General features: G+C 38.0%; 1 protein-coding gene across 1 annotated transcript; it reads right to left on the bottom strand.

Moving 5' to 3' along the window:
- Positions 1 to 1,834: 1,834 nt before the first annotated feature.
- Positions 1,835 to 16,330, bottom strand: smyd2b (SET and MYND domain containing 2b). The gene is made up of 12 exons (XM_084431414.1): positions 15,954 to 16,330; positions 14,833 to 14,896; positions 12,387 to 12,497; positions 12,246 to 12,306; positions 11,242 to 11,366; positions 9,237 to 9,304; positions 8,321 to 8,423; positions 6,877 to 6,987; positions 6,447 to 6,567; positions 5,067 to 5,241; positions 4,825 to 4,933; positions 1,835 to 2,061 (listed from the first exon to the last, which is right to left on the bottom strand). Exons 1-12 carry the CDS (start codon positions 16,124 to 16,126, stop codon positions 1,981 to 1,983), a joined length of 1,302 nt encoding a protein of 433 aa, XP_084287540.1. The 5' UTR covers positions 16,127 to 16,330; the 3' UTR covers positions 1,835 to 1,980.
- Between the last annotated feature and the right edge of the window lie 149 nt (positions 16,331 to 16,479).

The following is a 16,479-nucleotide window of genomic DNA, read 5'->3' as shown; positions in this document are numbered from 1 at the left end:
AAATGGCTTAAATTCCCTAAGTCGACAGTTTCATTGTTTGTGCACCATTTGTGTGGATCATGTCCTAAGGTAGTGTTTCCCAACCTTTTTTTTTTTTTGCCACGGCACAATTTTGATAAGCAAAAAATCCCACGGCACACCACTAGCCTATTTAAAAATATAACAAAATTATACACACATGTATTGTTTCAAATGGAATATATATTAGGCTATATTAAAAGTAGTACTCAATTCTAATGTGAAAGTTTAAGTCAGGTAGGAACACAGCAAGTATGATTTTGTTGGTGATGATAAAACAACACATTTACATATCATCGCTGTTGGGCGGAAACCCCGCATAAATTAAACACTGTCATCGAAGTTTGTATTGTGGCTTTATATAGCTATGGTCAGACACTTGCACGTGTCATTATAATAATTAACATCTTATGAAAATCAAGCTCAAATTGAGTAACGGGGTTTGTAACATGTAGTTTGTCTGTCACTGGAACAGCCACATCTGAGGCAGTAAATGTTCGGTGCATCTCAGTACTCAGGCTCAGTGGTTTTGGGAAACAATGTCCTAAGCAAATGGTCATCATTTCAAACTGCATTAAAAGTTCTTCTTCATCAAGGTCTTCAATGTCCTCTTCATTTCATATTACAAACAGTACTTTTGGGAAATATTACAATTTAAAATAATTTTCTATTTTAGTCAATTTACTAAATAGATCCTTTAGAAATCATTCTAATATGATGATTTGCTGCTCAAGAACCTTTCTTACAATCATCAATGTTGAAAATGTTGCTGCTCAACAGGTTTGTGGAAACAATGAAACTTTCTTGAAGATTTTTTAAAAAGAGAGAAATTTTAAAGAAAAAAAAACTGTTTTCAACATTGCTAATAATAATAAATGTTTCCTGAGCATTAAATCATCATATTAAAATTATTTTTGAAGTATGACACTGAAGACTGGAGTAATGATGCTGAAAAGCTTTGCATCACAGATTTTACAAAATTACATTTTACAATATATTCAAATAGAAAACAGTTCTTTTAATTTTTAAACGCATTTCACAATATTACCGTTTTTACTGTATTTTTGATTAAATAAATGCAGCCTTGGTGAGCATAAGATACTTTTTTTCAAAAACATAAAAAAAAACATTTTTTTTTTACATTTTTGACAAGATGGGTCCTTTTTATTTTATTTTTATACCCAGTTAAATTTACAGTTAATTTTTTTTTTTTACGTGTGTTATTAAAACTCAATTATTTTATACAACTATGAAAAGAACTTACAGGATATACTTAACAAAATAAAAGCATACTTAGACAAATATGTTAATTCAGCTACCTGGCAGTGATTTTCTTTATATATACATGAGAACACTGAACAAAACATATAACTAAACTGTTTATTACTTATAAAATCCACAAACAGAAATAGGCAAATAGTAAACCGAACATCCACCAATACAAAACAGATATAATTAATTATATTCTATATTCTAAATCAATTGAAAATGTTATTTTAAAAAGTGAGAATGATCTATAAACTATTTATACAAATAGACTATTTATAAAAATAATTTATACGTTCCTCAAATTTGATTAGGTAAGTGGACTTCCACTAGTGTTGAGTATAAAAGCCTTGAGATGTTTCACTGTGTTCATGGTATTCCAGACTGTGCATAGTTGAAGCAGAGCTGTGCAGTCCTGCTGGAATTCCCCTTGTGCCTGTTCTGCATTTCATTGACTTCTGATTTGCTCTGTTTGTCTGGTTATCAGATGTTACTGTTCTAATTTCATAGATGCTTAAATTATGTTATGAATTATTTTGTTTTCCCTTTTTGCACACTTGCACTTTGATTTTCAATTACATGTTGTACAGAAATACTTAATCAGCCTCCTAAACGTATTACTGAAGAAAGTCTCTCCATTTGCTGAATTACAAAATGAAATTCAAGTGCAGTCTTAAACGGTACACACCATTTACATTATTCCCCATGTATTTCTTGTTTGAGCTGGTTTACATATGCGTGGTCCTTTCCATGAACAACCTCCATGATGGCCAATGCCTGTAACACAAACAATAATTACTTAGTACTGGCATTTACAGAGTATATATACATATATATATATATTTTTTTTTTGTCTGTAGTCCTAAAACCTGAAAGAGAATTTGAATTTTCTGTAGTTTTAAAAATGTAAGTTAAGGGTCTTAACAAGTTGCTACAAAGTACAAGTTAAAAATTCGCCTTATGTATTAAGAAACCTTGTGCATTTTGATTCCCAAAGTCTTAAGAATCAAAGAATTGATTGTTTTTAGAATCAACTCATATAGATTGCTGCATCCAGGACAAGCACAAGTGAACAATACAACACACGCGTCCTCCCACTCTGCTGTAAACAAACTTGGCGTCAGCTCGCGTGTGAGTTTGCTTGTCATTTGCATATGTGCATATGTGTCATTATGCGACAAGAAGCTCGTGCTCCAGACTGCCGTGAGCATGCTCAGGACCGTTTGCCCTCAGGCTGTGGATTGCAGGTAATAAGGATCAAGCGTAGCGTCAGTTCTGGCAGGTCACGTTAGTAAAGCTCGCATCAGCTGACTCTCAGCTGATCCACGTCTACCTATATACGACGTCTATCACTGTATTAATATATCTGATCCACGTCTACCTATATACGACGTCTATCACTGTATTAATATATGCTCCTTCAGAATTATCAGCAGCTATCGTGTTTCTCAGGAGCTAATTCCCTCCTCCATCCCCAGCTCCTCTCATCAGTCAGGATTTGGCAGTCTGATTCAGGGGGAATCAGAAATTCAGAATCAGAAATTCTCTAATTATGTTGTACATTAAAATTAATTAATGATTTCTGCAATACATTCATGTTGGTTCTGTTCTGTTTACCTTAAGGGGGGTTATTGTGCTCTTATCCATGCTAGGCTGCATGGATGCGCAGGGAGTTTTTGCCCAGAACAGAACCATACCGCCAATCCAAACTGTATGCTAACTGTCAGTCATATTGACGATAGTGGTCCTGACAGAATTGTAAATAATGTTCAGCTCCCATTTAGTCAGTCACGTTCGACGTTACGTCGATACTGACGTAATAGTGTCTCGCCACGGAGCCCAATCACCTCCAAGTGGCAACTAAACAAGCCAATGGACATTGGCCAGTGCGATATGCATGCCTAGTCACACCCACCCGGACATACGGGTATAAATATGCCCGGCATTAGTCACTTCATTCATATTTTGCTTCGGAGCCGAGTGATTATGACAACAATCGCTCATTCCAATCATCAAAAGAGAATTTCTTCAGAGAAAGAGCAAACAGCTATTTTAATTGCTTTGAAAGCAGTTCATTTCGGGAGATTTCTCTGCTGGTGTGAAGGCGCATCCAGCAGTGATTTGCATCCAGCCTGCTGTGCACGAAGAAGTGCAGTGTTTCACCCCTCGGCGCTTCACCGTTCAAGTACTTTTGCGAGTGAAGACTGAGTGTCTTTTTAAATATGTCTTTCCGTCCATGTGTTTCTGGATGCGACTTCCTGACTCTGATGGCCATGATTGCTCTCTCACATAGCGTTTGTGGATGGTACATGCTCTCACTGCGAGAACATGTCCATGTTGGCACTGAAGTTGTGACTGCTTGTCGCTGAGGGCATCCCCCTGCGGCGTCTACACCAGCTCCGGGGTGACCGGAGTCATCCCGTCAGCCCCACCGAGGTACCCCCAGGAAGGCGACGCAGCCTGTCCATGCCGCTAAGCTCTCGAAGAGTACATCGAAGCGGCCCTGAGACGGGTGGCGCAGAGATGGAGGGAGCTGTTCTGAAACAGGAGATGGTGAACGCACCACTCCTTCCCCCAGAGGAGGGCTGGGTGGAGACATGGTCCCACCAGGTTCAGCGGCATCCTGTTTACCTAAGTTGCAAGCAAAAGACATGTCCTGCGTGCAGAAATCGCAGTTCTCCTGGTGAAGGACGCAATAGAGCCTGTCAGCTCCTGTAGAACTTGATGCTCCTCACAACAGCCCCTCCCTGGCTTGCAGGAAGGAACTGCTTTCTCAGGGACGGGGCGCTGGCGGTGGTATACACTATCACTCAAGCTAGAGCCCCCTCTACTAGCCTTATGCTTTTCTTAAATGCTTTAAAGTGGAATCTGTTCGCTGAGTGGTGTTCTTCCCGGCGGGAAGACCCCCGGAAATGCCCGATCAGCTCTGTGCTTTCCTTGTTGCAAGAGAGGTTGGAGTGGAGGCTGTCCTATGTTGCCGCCATCGCAGCACATCACGATGCTGTTGATGGTAGGTCACTTGGAAAGCACGACCTGGTCATCAGGTTCCAGGTGACAGGAGATTCAATCTTTCCAGAACGCACCTCATTCCTTCCCGGGAGCTCTCTGTGGTCCTTTCTGGCCTTCAGAGAGCTCCCTTCGAGACGCTTGAGTCAGCTGAGCTTAAGATTTGTCACTAAAGACAGTGCTCCAGACCGTGCCTGCTTCCTTCAAGTGGGTGGGGGACCTGCAGGCATTTTCGGTCAGTGAATCATGCCTTGAGTTCGGGGCGGCCCTGTCTCACATGATCCTGTCCCTGGCTCCACTCCTTTCAGGGACCAGGTTGTGAACTTGCAACACTGCCTCCAGAGGAGGCAGATCCAGCCCTTGAGTTGCTGTGTCCTGTTCGTGCATTGCGTGTTTAAGTGGACCAGTCACTGTATGCTTTCATTGTATACACAAGATAACATTCTGCTAAATATCTGCTTTTGTTTTCCACAAGAGAAAATCATACAGGTTTGGAATGACGTAAGGGCCAGTCAGTTTTGGAGGAGCTTGTACCTTTTGAAGGGCACTGATGCCTGTGGACTTCCTGTCCAGAACGATGTAGAGTCTGCCCATCTTCAGATACATAGATGCAATATTTAGAGAGTGTGCTGGGTAAAGGACACTACAGATAAAATGCAGACGATATAAATATTAGTATACGCACAAATATCAATTTATTTAAACACAATTTATGCATTATAAACATACATATTTACCTTCACATATATTATATTTGTGTATGTGTGTGTTCTTACGTGTATGACTTCATGACTTTTTCGCCATAGCGAACTGCTCCATCGTAATTCTCCATGTAGAGACAGATGCCCATGGCCTGGTACATCATATGAAGGATGTAGACATTGGAGTCATCAAACACGGTACTCATCTTATCCATGCTGAGCTCACACATCTCCAACAGCTCAGCCGGGCGTGAACGACAGTCAAGATTCAATAAATGTTTGACTTAACCTTTTATGTTATTTAATGACCTTTGACTAAACATAAAAACACCATTCAAAAACAACAACAGTTGTGAGCTAAATTGTTCTGGTTGGTTTCTAGGACAATGCAAGGCTGATCTAGGTGGCTATGATATTGTAAAGGGCTCATGACATGACAAACCAGCTTTTCCCTAATCTTTTGACATATAAGAGGTCTTTGTACCAATTAAACATTCTGTAAGTTTTATAACTTAAAAACGTACTACTCATTATAAAAAAGCATGTATTTAATAAAGCTTCAAAAATGGTGTTGTGGAAACTGTGTCGTCACACGGGCAAATACATTTGTATATGACTGCCTCCAAAGCAAGACATTGCCAAATAGTTTTACATCATAGGCCCCGGCCACTGGCGTTCAGCCATTGAACAGCTGAATCCTGTCTACGTGAGTGTCACGTTAAAAGCAAAAAAAAAAAAAAAAAAAAAAAAATTGTTTTTTTGCGTCTCTGTACAGCCTTTAGAAGGACCCAGTGTCAGGAACAAGTGGATGGTTTATTTTTAATGGTGGTCCAGGTCATGTCGGAGGATTATATCTCTGTTTGGAGCATTTTAATGCAGATTGTTTTATAAACGAGACCCAGTGTAATGAAGAGTACAATGAAGATGAAGAAGCCAACTGTATCTGACAGCAGCTACATTGTAAATCGTAAGTAAGGTTTAATAATGCTTTGTCTGTTAGTGAGTGAATGTTGATACTTTTTCCTATGCAATGACGTCCGCCAATCTTAACAGTCTGTTTACTGAAAAGCCTTAAAAAATCCCTTAAAAACTGATAATTTCAGACAAATAGTCAAAATGAGGGTTGAAAAAATTACTTTCCTGCATATTTTTTAAATAATAAATAATAAAAATGTCATGATATTTTTGCCTGTTTCATGTTCTGTCCGATAAAAAGTTTGTTCACTTGAAAAAGCAACATAATTTGAGACAGAAGTTTAAATAAATGTTTAAATCACCCTGTAAGCACTAGTAATAGTGATGCTTGACTTAGCAAACATTATTAATCACAACTTATTTAAAACATACACTGAACAATAATATTTTGAATAACTGACAGTATTATGAATCAAACAATCAAGTAACACTGTAGTTAATATTAACTACAATATTAGCAAAAGGGTCAAAAAAGGATATTTTTCTCAAGTTTGGCCCTGCGGAAGTCTTCCATCGTATTCCGGGCATAACGCACCATATCCCTGATATCTTTTTGACTGATCTTATCCCTCAGCTTCCGTACCTTCATCTTCACCACATCCTACAGACCCACAAGAGCAAAATGATATGATCAACATATTATATTATAATAATACATTGTAATACCATATAATGTCATTTAGTAAAATCTCTCTCTTGTACATGTGATGGATACAGATTTTCACACTCATTTGAGGCCTTGCTAAATCCCCCCAAAATATTTTTAAATGGTAGTTTATAGTTTACATTGTATTGCTTAATTATGTTGTGCTATGAGGTTTATATGTGTTAATTTTGTATACGTGTAATTGGGTCCAAAACAAATTTCCCTAAATGGGTAAATAAAGTGTATTCCATCCATCTCACACACCATGGATTTGGTTGTGCACTCTTTGCAGTCACAGGTGAAGTAGTAGACGTCTCGGAGTTTCTCGATCCTGTCCTCTGTAGGGTACAGTAGGTCTATGTAGCTGGTGTATATCTACAAAACACAGAGGAAACATACAGAAAGCTGTCAGTCACTGAAACTCAACGATAAGGATACCTGCCTCAATGATATATATACACTGTGTACCCCCTTTTTTACTGCGCTATTAAACTGTGGCTGTCATAAGCTGTCCAATGTGGAGCTGTGATATAAACGAAACACTATTGGCTATTGTTCACCCTGTCTTCCTGTTTCACTGGAAATTACGTCAACACATTGAATAACTAAATGTGATTTTCAAGGCGCTTCAGTGGGCCTTTAAACAAATAAGATGATTTTTGTAATATTGTTCTGAACTGATATCAATGGTGTGTTCAAGTCAGAGGTGTAGTCTGTGTATTTGTCAGGTTTTGTGTCATCTGAGGCCAAAGTTTGAGAGAATATGTTTTTGAGTAACATATTTGAGATATGTGGTTCACTTTAATATTCAGTAACATTATTAATTTGACTGCACTGACAATGCTCAACCCAACAAAACTGCTGAGCTGAGCTGAGCTGGATGATGACACCACTGTTTTCTGCAGAGCTGTTTTATAGCTGATTCGGCTGATGCCTTTCCAACTTCGACACTGTTTGTGAAATGAATTAAAACAACATTGACTCAAAGTAAATAACAACACTACTGTCTTTTGTCGAGCTGCTTTAAAGATGAATTGAACTCATTTCATAATTGATGAACTTTAAACAGAACTGAAACTTATTTTTGCATCAAATCATATTTTTTTCTGTTTATCACTGTAAAGCTATCTGTATTGTATAAAGCACTACATAAACTAATGTGACTTGACATTGTAATTTTGATTTTTGTACAAATTGGTGTGTAGTTATTGTGTTTATAGTTGTGAGAAAATGGTGAGTTGTTTCATAAATTGTGTGTTTTAACAATCTAGAAAAACTGTAACTTTCCTCCATTGATCTAGGTGGTCACACTGGTCACCCAGGTGTAAAAATAATGTATTGAGGGGCTCAAATACAGGTCGATTTTCAATTTACGTCTTTGTTGAAGGTCACTTTGCATCATTTTTTGCAGATGTAGGCCTAATATTATTTCATATAGGAAGCGTTTGGGCAAGTTTAATGAGCAGTTCTCAACATTATTGGCTATACTGACTAATTGAAACATATTGTTTCTAGATTTGTTATTCTTTAAAAACATTGTTAGTGCATTGCTAATATTTTGCATGATATTTTTGTCAACAGTATGTTTTAATTGAAATGAATTATCACAATAATGTGACTTTTTGTCAGTTCTGTCAGTATGACATTCTGTCAGTAATTTTGTGACTAGATTAACACTGATAAGATGGCATACTGAGGACATACTGACCTCTTGCCCTGGACTGATCTCCTGCACAGCCCGTACTTCAGCGTTGACACCTCTGTATGTGATTATCACATTGGGACAGCAGCTGTGGTTCATGAGGGCAATGCTAAGAGAGCAACAGAAACACAATACAGGAATGTGGGAGACGAAAAGTGGATAAACATAAAAAACCTGAGAGCTTAGAGAAAACTGTAAAGGATGAAGACAGAAATGGGAAAAATGAGAGGTTGTAAAAGAGTCTGACAATGTCCTTACTCAGACCTTCTGGGATGTGTTTCTCTAAGTGCTGGATTATGTTTTCAACCCAATCGCTGAACTGAGACTGTTGGGTAAGGAAGCTGGATTGATTTGACCCAATTGAGGTTTATAATCACTACTAATCAGTAACCCAACAGTGCTGGGTTGGGAATGCGGACATGAAAGAGAGCAAGCACATCACACAAGTTCCAGCGGTTCCCTACAACGGGTTCTCTGGCCCTTGACCTGTCTATAACGTTCTAGTAATCCTGAAGACCTACACTGTAAGTATGGTTTGCTTGCAACATCCTGTAAAGTAAGACCTTTATCATGTCAGTTTGGTTATTCAGATTATTCCTTAAATAAACCTCTGCAAATGGATTTCCAACCTACTAGTGTCTCAGATATGTTAGGTCATAAAGGCAAATAGACACTTTTATATCATTTATACTGTGTGTGAGTAAATATTTAATTTATTTTATAAATAAACTAATTTTAGAACACTACTGTTCTTTTTTATGTGTTTGATCTTTCACCCCGAATCAAACTCCAATTCAACTTGAAACACAACCAATGAAAGGGAGCCAATTCTTATTTTGCTATTTGTGCTTTGCAAAAACATAAAGCCTTGTGAGAAGAGCACATTGTCAGAGAGATTGTGTATGTGTTTACTTGTGCTTACTCTGGAAAAATAGCTAAACCCAAGTTTGAGAGCTCCTCGTCCTCCACAGTAAAGCCGTTACAGTGAACCTGTGTGAAGGAGACACAACATATCATGCCAATCTTTGGGTTAGATTAATTGACCTGACTGTTGCTACATATCTTACAGAGTATCCCAGAGTAAAGAAATTAATTTAGTCATTAAGTGCCAATAATGGAATAGATTGTTGCCATTTATGGGGGGAATAGGTGGAAATAAGAAAGACAGACGGACAGATAGATAAACTGAAAAAAAAGAAGATTTTTGCTGCTTGTTCAAATTGATTAAGGCTTAAGCAACACAATTGCTATACATTTTGTCCTAACTTAATTTGTGTTCTATCTGCTTAAATATATGTACATTTTTAATTTACTTAATCCGTTTGTGTTGGATTACATTAATGATTTGTGTTGCATTAACTGAAACTGGGCGGTGCTTGTTAGTTCCCAGCATGCTTTGCATATGGTTGAATTAATTTGTTGAATTGTTATTTTATGTTTTTTTGTTGAGAAAATTAGAAAAGGGGAAGACTTGACAGTGTGCAATTGTGTTTAATGTTCAATTACATTGGAATTATTAGAAACATTTAAATTACAGTGGGTTACCATTGTGGAGAACAGTGGAACATTTTGTTAGGCTGTGGACTGATTAAAGTTCTTTCAACTGGCTGAAAGAGCATGTCAATCTTAGCATTTAAGATAGTGATGGGATTTATGGCTCTTTGAGGGGATCAGGATCTTGGCGATCCGTTCCTTTCAAAGAGCCGTTCAAAAGAACGGCTCTTTTTAAATATTTAGTCAGTTTTAAGAAGCCAACTTGGGGGCATCTCAGTTTATCCTGGAAATAATCACTGGGAGGAATGATGAGGTGAGATTTGTAGTCAAATAATTAAACTCAGATATCACACACCAATATCTGAGTTTGAATTATTCTGAAATATTGATTATTACCTTATTTGTCATGTGTGGACTATATTCCATAGGGTTGCACAACATCCCTCTGCTTAGACAGTGACATCACTATTTTGGATTTACCTTTAGTACAAAGTGTGTGTATGTGTAAAGCTACGTTGACTTATGTTATTCATACAATACCTACTCACAAATACACCCCTGCGCTGGGTGCGCCCCTCCCCCTATAACTGTTCTGTCTCGCGGAGGAGCTAATTTGTGTGCATCTGTGTGAAACACGCATAGGAAAAAAAGAACGACAGAAAGAACGGCTCCCCTCCAGCCACGACTCGGCTCCCATCGTTCATGTTTATGAGCCGTTCAAAAGAATCGGTTCGTTCGCGAACGTCACAACTCTAATTTAAGATGTTAATATGTGCTACTGCTAGCAAATAGCTAACAATAGTCTAACAATTTTATTGTATGCCACTAAAATAAATGAAATCTTAATGAATGAATGAATGAATGAATATGTAAATATGAATACCTGAATAATGTCTGGGAGCCTTTAACTTTGAGACTACTTAAACGGGTTGCTTAAAATTACTTAATTCCTTGCCTTCCACTATCCAACAGTTTTGTTTTTAGATCCTTGCCACAGTTGACTTTGTCTTGCACATTATGGACTATGTATTATGTATTACTACATATGTATTAAGAATTAAGGCATGACTTCCAATTCACTTTTCAGCTAAACAGCTTAGAGTTGTAAATGAATACAGTACCGCACTTCAAGCACTGAAGCCAGGAGCTTATTTTTAGTGCTTATTCTTTGACAGCTCAAAATGCATGACATCTTTTCATTGCCTGAGATTCCTCACAGACCCCTGCCCCCAATTTAAAAAACTCATCAAATCTACACAAATCACCACAATTTTGGATTCAAAACGTCAGTTGTAGCCAAAAGGTTTTCATCTCATTGGTAGATTACTGGGTCTTTATTGCCCAGCAATTGTTTTATTTAGGTATTTTTATTTATTAACTGGGAAGGACAGAGCAAACAGTCAACTGTCACACTTCTTTTACAGTATGTTTACCTGTGAGAAAAGTGTGAGCAGGGCCTGATGATCAGGGAAGTCCATGTGTTTGGAGTAGAAGTGATGAAGGCCAGCTATATGTGCTTCAGTCATCTCCCTTTTCTCATTATCCAAATCCTCCATGTCTGTGAGAAGATGAAGATATCATAACATTATCCAGCAGCTGTATACATGCTTAAAGTCAACACAAAAATGGCATGTCAACATTTCTCATTCCACACACATTCATAAATCCATTTGGAGACACTAGAGCTGTAGCCGTGAAATACATAAATATATATTTGAAGAAAAGAAAAAAAATGGCAGAATCATATATGGGTATGTAGTGTGTAAAAACTTAATGAAAGCTGTCTAACCTAAAACACAGAGATCAAAACAGCATAAATATTCACCTTCTTTACTCTGAAACACTACAACACAGACTCAGTTTTTGTTGACTCAAATATTGACTAAAATTGCAAAGTGTATTAAAAACTGACCAGAGAGCAAACGTTTCAGCCCACAGCTTTCCAGTGCTCATAGAAAATAATATTTAATACAATGGAAACAGAAATTTAAAGCGAAATGAAATGCTATAAAATGATAACACTAATTTTAGCGCTAGGATTTTTTTTTTTTTTTTTTTGTAATCGTCATCTTAAAATTATTCAACATTTATTACTTCCCTGACATCTGGAATCAAGGACTGATAACAACACCCATCTTTAAAAATGGAGAAAAATGTGACCACACTAATTACATGCATTTGTGTGAGCAGAAAACTGTGGAAGTTATTTTGTAAAAAATAAATTAAAATTAAAATAATTATAAATTAAATTAAATTAAAAAGCACAAAACACCACAATTGGATGCCACTCACACTTGTGTGATAACAATATAGCATACTACTATACAATATAGCATAACATTCATAATGCCTAGTATGCACAGTATTCAGTAAGTTAGTAATCCATTTCGAACCTGGCCTCTCTGTCAGATTTGTCTAATGTTTTTCTGGTACTTACGATCTTCCATATCCTTCAATAAGAGTAGTTTTTCTGATGGGCTTCTCTCTTTCTGGTCTCTCTGCATCAGCAAAATACACGTCAAAAACTCATTGATTCTGTATCTCTAAGAGGAGTAAGAAAATCGTGCTTGTATCTAACCAGCCTGACGATGATTCTGGCCACCAGTCGCACCGTCTCCGAGGGGCACCAGCTCTCTCCAAACGTACACATGGCATTACACTCCAGCTTGTGCATGGGCCAATTCTTCTTCTGTCAAATATACACAAAACTGACACATGAAACACTCTCTCACACATACACACAAAACACTGCATGAATGTCTATAGTGCTGGGGTGTCCTGGACGGTCACTGTCCTGAATATTAGGATGTGTTTATTAATATTCTATTTACTTTTATTTAAATCAATAATTAAAGTAATATTAAATCAATGAATAAATGAAATAATATAAATAACATGAATGAACTAATTAAAGTGATTTGTGTGAACAATCACATAGCTTGGTTTGGTGTTCGTGGTGTGATTGTGGCAAACAACTGTCTAAATAAAACTCAGAGGGAGTGGAGATGCTATATTTAAATCCTAATGTGTTTTGCAAAACAGGGGGAAACATGTCAATGACTTGCTACTGTTGCACATGAATATAATGAGGAGTCATTGATGTTTCTGCACTTCATGAACAGACAGTCACTTTGAAGTAGCACCACACCGTTTTCAGTTAAAAATGGATAACTTTTTATGCGTTTTGGCCGTTCTTTTACACGACAGTGGCGTTTTGGGACCTGAAAATGCAAACTTTTGAAAACGGGTTTCAAAGTGCACATTTTTGGGTCATTTACATGACAATGATGTACTAAAAACTGAAAAGCTTTTACTTTGCGTTTTCGCATACAGATGACAACATCGTCAAAACTATCCCAAATTCACATGTGACAACGACTAAAAAATGCTGTATTATTCATGCCAGGCCAGTAGTTGGCGATGTCACTTTGTAAAGAAACACTATACGCCTATAGACCATAGACAGTAAAATAAATGGACACAGCGACCCCCATTGGATTCAACGGAGAAAAGTGAAGTCAATTAGAAGCTCTCACTTCCTGATGGCTGAGCGTACTGCGCAGACTCAAACTGAGCTTGACGACGTAGATGTGACGTGAGCAACCCGTCTGTTTTCTAGTAGCTGTGCCAAGAGAAATCTGAATCATTCCCTTCCGAAACTTGCAGAGACGGAGAGTGTGAGGAGGAGCTGTCCATGAGCAGGAGCAGGAGAAACTTTTGCTAAGTATTCTGATTAATTACTTTGTCATTTTGCCTCCACGTCCCCCCAATCGCCCGCGAGCTTCTCCTCCTGTCCATACGGTAATCTCTCTACTGTGCGACAGAGAGTCGCGTGGTTATGACGCAATCGTTAGCCTACTTTTACAAAAACTGCTTCTACGGGGCCATAACGTAAGATACAAGGTAATGGAGCCTTTAATACTTGTTTTTTTAGAAATAAATAATGGACAAATGGAGTCTTTAAACGCCTCAGATGTAAAGTTATTCGCTGTCAAAGTGACACCAAAATGAATGGGAGTCAATGGATGCTAACAGCAGGTGGGGGTCGGCTAATCAATGGCGGCACCCGGGGAAGCTTCAGTGTTTTCCGAAACATTGGCCCCCTGCTATAGACTGAACATACAATGCACATGCATGACGTCACCGTTTTCACAAATTCGCGTTTTTGTGGTATACACAGAGACAATACCGGTATAGTCTTCAAACACTTTGAATCTCGTTTTCAAAGGTTTTCCCCCAAAACGCCATGTAAACTACAATAACGTGAATTTTGTGTTAACGGTGATGTCATGCGCATGCGTATTACGTCACGTGTTCAGTCTATAGGCACACAGTGTTTCTTTACAAAGTGACATCGCCAACTACTGGCCTGGCATGAATAATACAGCGTTTTTAGTCCTATGTGTGGTTCCGTGTGAACGGGATCGTTTTGACAACGTTGTCATCTGTTTGTCATCCATTTGTAGTACAACGTTGTTGTGTAAACGTAAACTTAAATCATACTCACACACTCATGTTAACTGTATTTTTTTGGGAATCCATATATAAAAAAGACAAACAATCATAAACTTTCATGTAGGGCTCATAAGATTCATCATTACAACAGAGTATATGTGCTAGCTACATTTATCCTTTGATGTAAAACTCTTAGATTATGTATTTAAAAAAGAAACAGACAAAGGCCATCCCCACTAGCTCAGTGTACTCTCTGATGTAAATATGATCCGCTGTTTCACTGAAATAAAAAGTCAATCATACCTATATTCCATTCTTGCCATGTAAGGACTTCGGATCTCAAAAGAACATCTTTATTATACCATAATACATCATTTAAGTGTGTTTATATTACTTTTTTTCAAGTATTTTTTTCTCAGTTTCTGAATGTGATACGGCTTTCAGAGACCGGTTTACTTCATGTATGCGTTTACGCCATTATTTGTATTTCTTCCTTTGCCTAATTTGTTTCTTTGTATATATAGTATGTGTATGGCTGTGTTCGTGTGTGTATTTTGTGTGTGTTTTACCTGACAGTTCACATTGCAGTAGAATGCTTTTTTGCACTTTCCACATTTTGCAAGACCTTTTTTCCTGTACATGGTAAATAAAAACACAAACAAACACCAATGATCACTAAAACTCTCAATGATAAAAATTATTGTGTGTGTAAGTAAGAACAAGTCATAATTTCATATAACAATGAGTGTTTCTTGTGAAAACACAGTCATTATTACTATTTGAATATGTAACTTGTTCATTTAAACACATTAATTCACTCTGTCTTCAAAGTCCCCTCTGCAGGGGCGTAATTTGTGGGGGGGTTGGGGGGGAGATAACCCCCCAAATATTTAAATCTATGCATTACAACCCCCCCCCCCCCCCCCCCCCCCAATATTTATACCATGATCACATGAAAAGGAGGCATACCCAAACTTCAACCCCCCCAATGTTCAAACCAAATCTACGCCCTTGCCCCTCTGTAACTACGATTCATTTAGAACTGAAACTGTAACAGAACACAGCGGAGAACAGCCATTAGACTGAAGCAGCTGTCAGAATGAGTCTGCTACTTTTAACAGGCACTGTCACTTACACCCACTGATCCTGGCCAGAGCAAATGTCCTAAGGTTTGGCCAGCTGCTTTTAGATGTTGGGTTGTATTTTTAGATGTGTCCTTTTGGAGCTTATCTATACTGTTCGTGAATCAAAATGGCTAATTTATCGTGACTATAGTAATGTATTTTATATCTCAGAAAACTTGTAAAGACCATGCCCCAGGCATGCCAAGTCTATTTCACACTAAAATTTAAAGAGAAAGAGGCAGATAAGATTGAATTCAACCATCTCTCTCTCTCTCTCGCTCTCTCTCTCTCTCAGACTTATGTTGTTATACTGTCATGTACTCATGATGTTAAATCCTGTCATTCATTCAGCTTTACCAGAATGTTCATGTGGTAACAAAGGAGTACGTGCCAATTAAAGTTTTGTAGCTGTATAGATCAGACATTAATTGAGGAATTTATTAGAAAACAATGATCATAAACGTATCATAAAAGTAACAAAGTAGTCTACAATGTATATAAATAAATAAATAAAATAAAATAAAGCACCAGCATGACATGACAACTGAAACTCCGTGAAGTCAGACCTTGTAAAGCACTGTTCACAGATGAGTCCTCTCTCTTTGACTGACAGCACGTATGAATAAGCAGGACAGGAGAACAGCAGTTCACCGACTCCATAAGCTCTGCTCACCCGCAGTCCTCTGCCCTTCCCCGGGCTGTCGAACTGCTCAATGCCCGCGATGCCCTCCGCCTTCATCGTGACACGGAAATCTAGTGTTTAATGGGAGCCTGCACCGGTTGTCCGAGTTTTAAGATTTCTGAGAGATTTTCGTTTTCACTGGGCGGAGCATATATGAATATTTATGAGTTTTCCCAGACATGCACGTGTATTTTAGTCCACGCTCCTCGAATCACAGCTCGCCTCTCTGGACCTGTGAGTGAGAAGCATTAGGTGACAAGGGTCTGTCTGCGTCCAGCTGTACTACAAACCACGCCCCCTGCGGATCACACCTACTACCAGTTACGCCTCCCGCGAAGAAACAAGCGTGGATGCCATTGACTAAAACAATCTTTTGAAGTAAATCAATTTATTTCTATATTTTATAAATT

This window comes from Rutilus rutilus (assembly GCF_951802725.1).
Source record: "Rutilus rutilus genome assembly, chromosome: 15".
Taxonomy (NCBI): domain Eukaryota; kingdom Metazoa; phylum Chordata; class Actinopteri; order Cypriniformes; family Leuciscidae; genus Rutilus; species Rutilus rutilus.
The sequence above is the reverse complement of the archived record's forward strand: the minus strand, read 5'-3'. Positions and strand labels throughout refer to the sequence as shown.

Coding starts and splice junctions, on each gene's coding strand:
- smyd2b (XM_084431414.1), bottom strand. CDS start 16,126: ATGAAGGCGGAGGGCATCGCGGGCATTGAGCAGTTCGACAGCCCGGGG. Junction 14,897..15,953: donor TGTGAACAGTGCTTTACAAG/GTCTGACTTCAC, acceptor TACCATGTACAG/GAAAAAAGGTCTTGCAAAAT. Junction 8,424..9,236: donor GGTTTAGCTATTTTTCCAGA/GTAAGCACAAGT, acceptor TTGCTCTCTTAG/CATTGCCCTCATGAACCACA.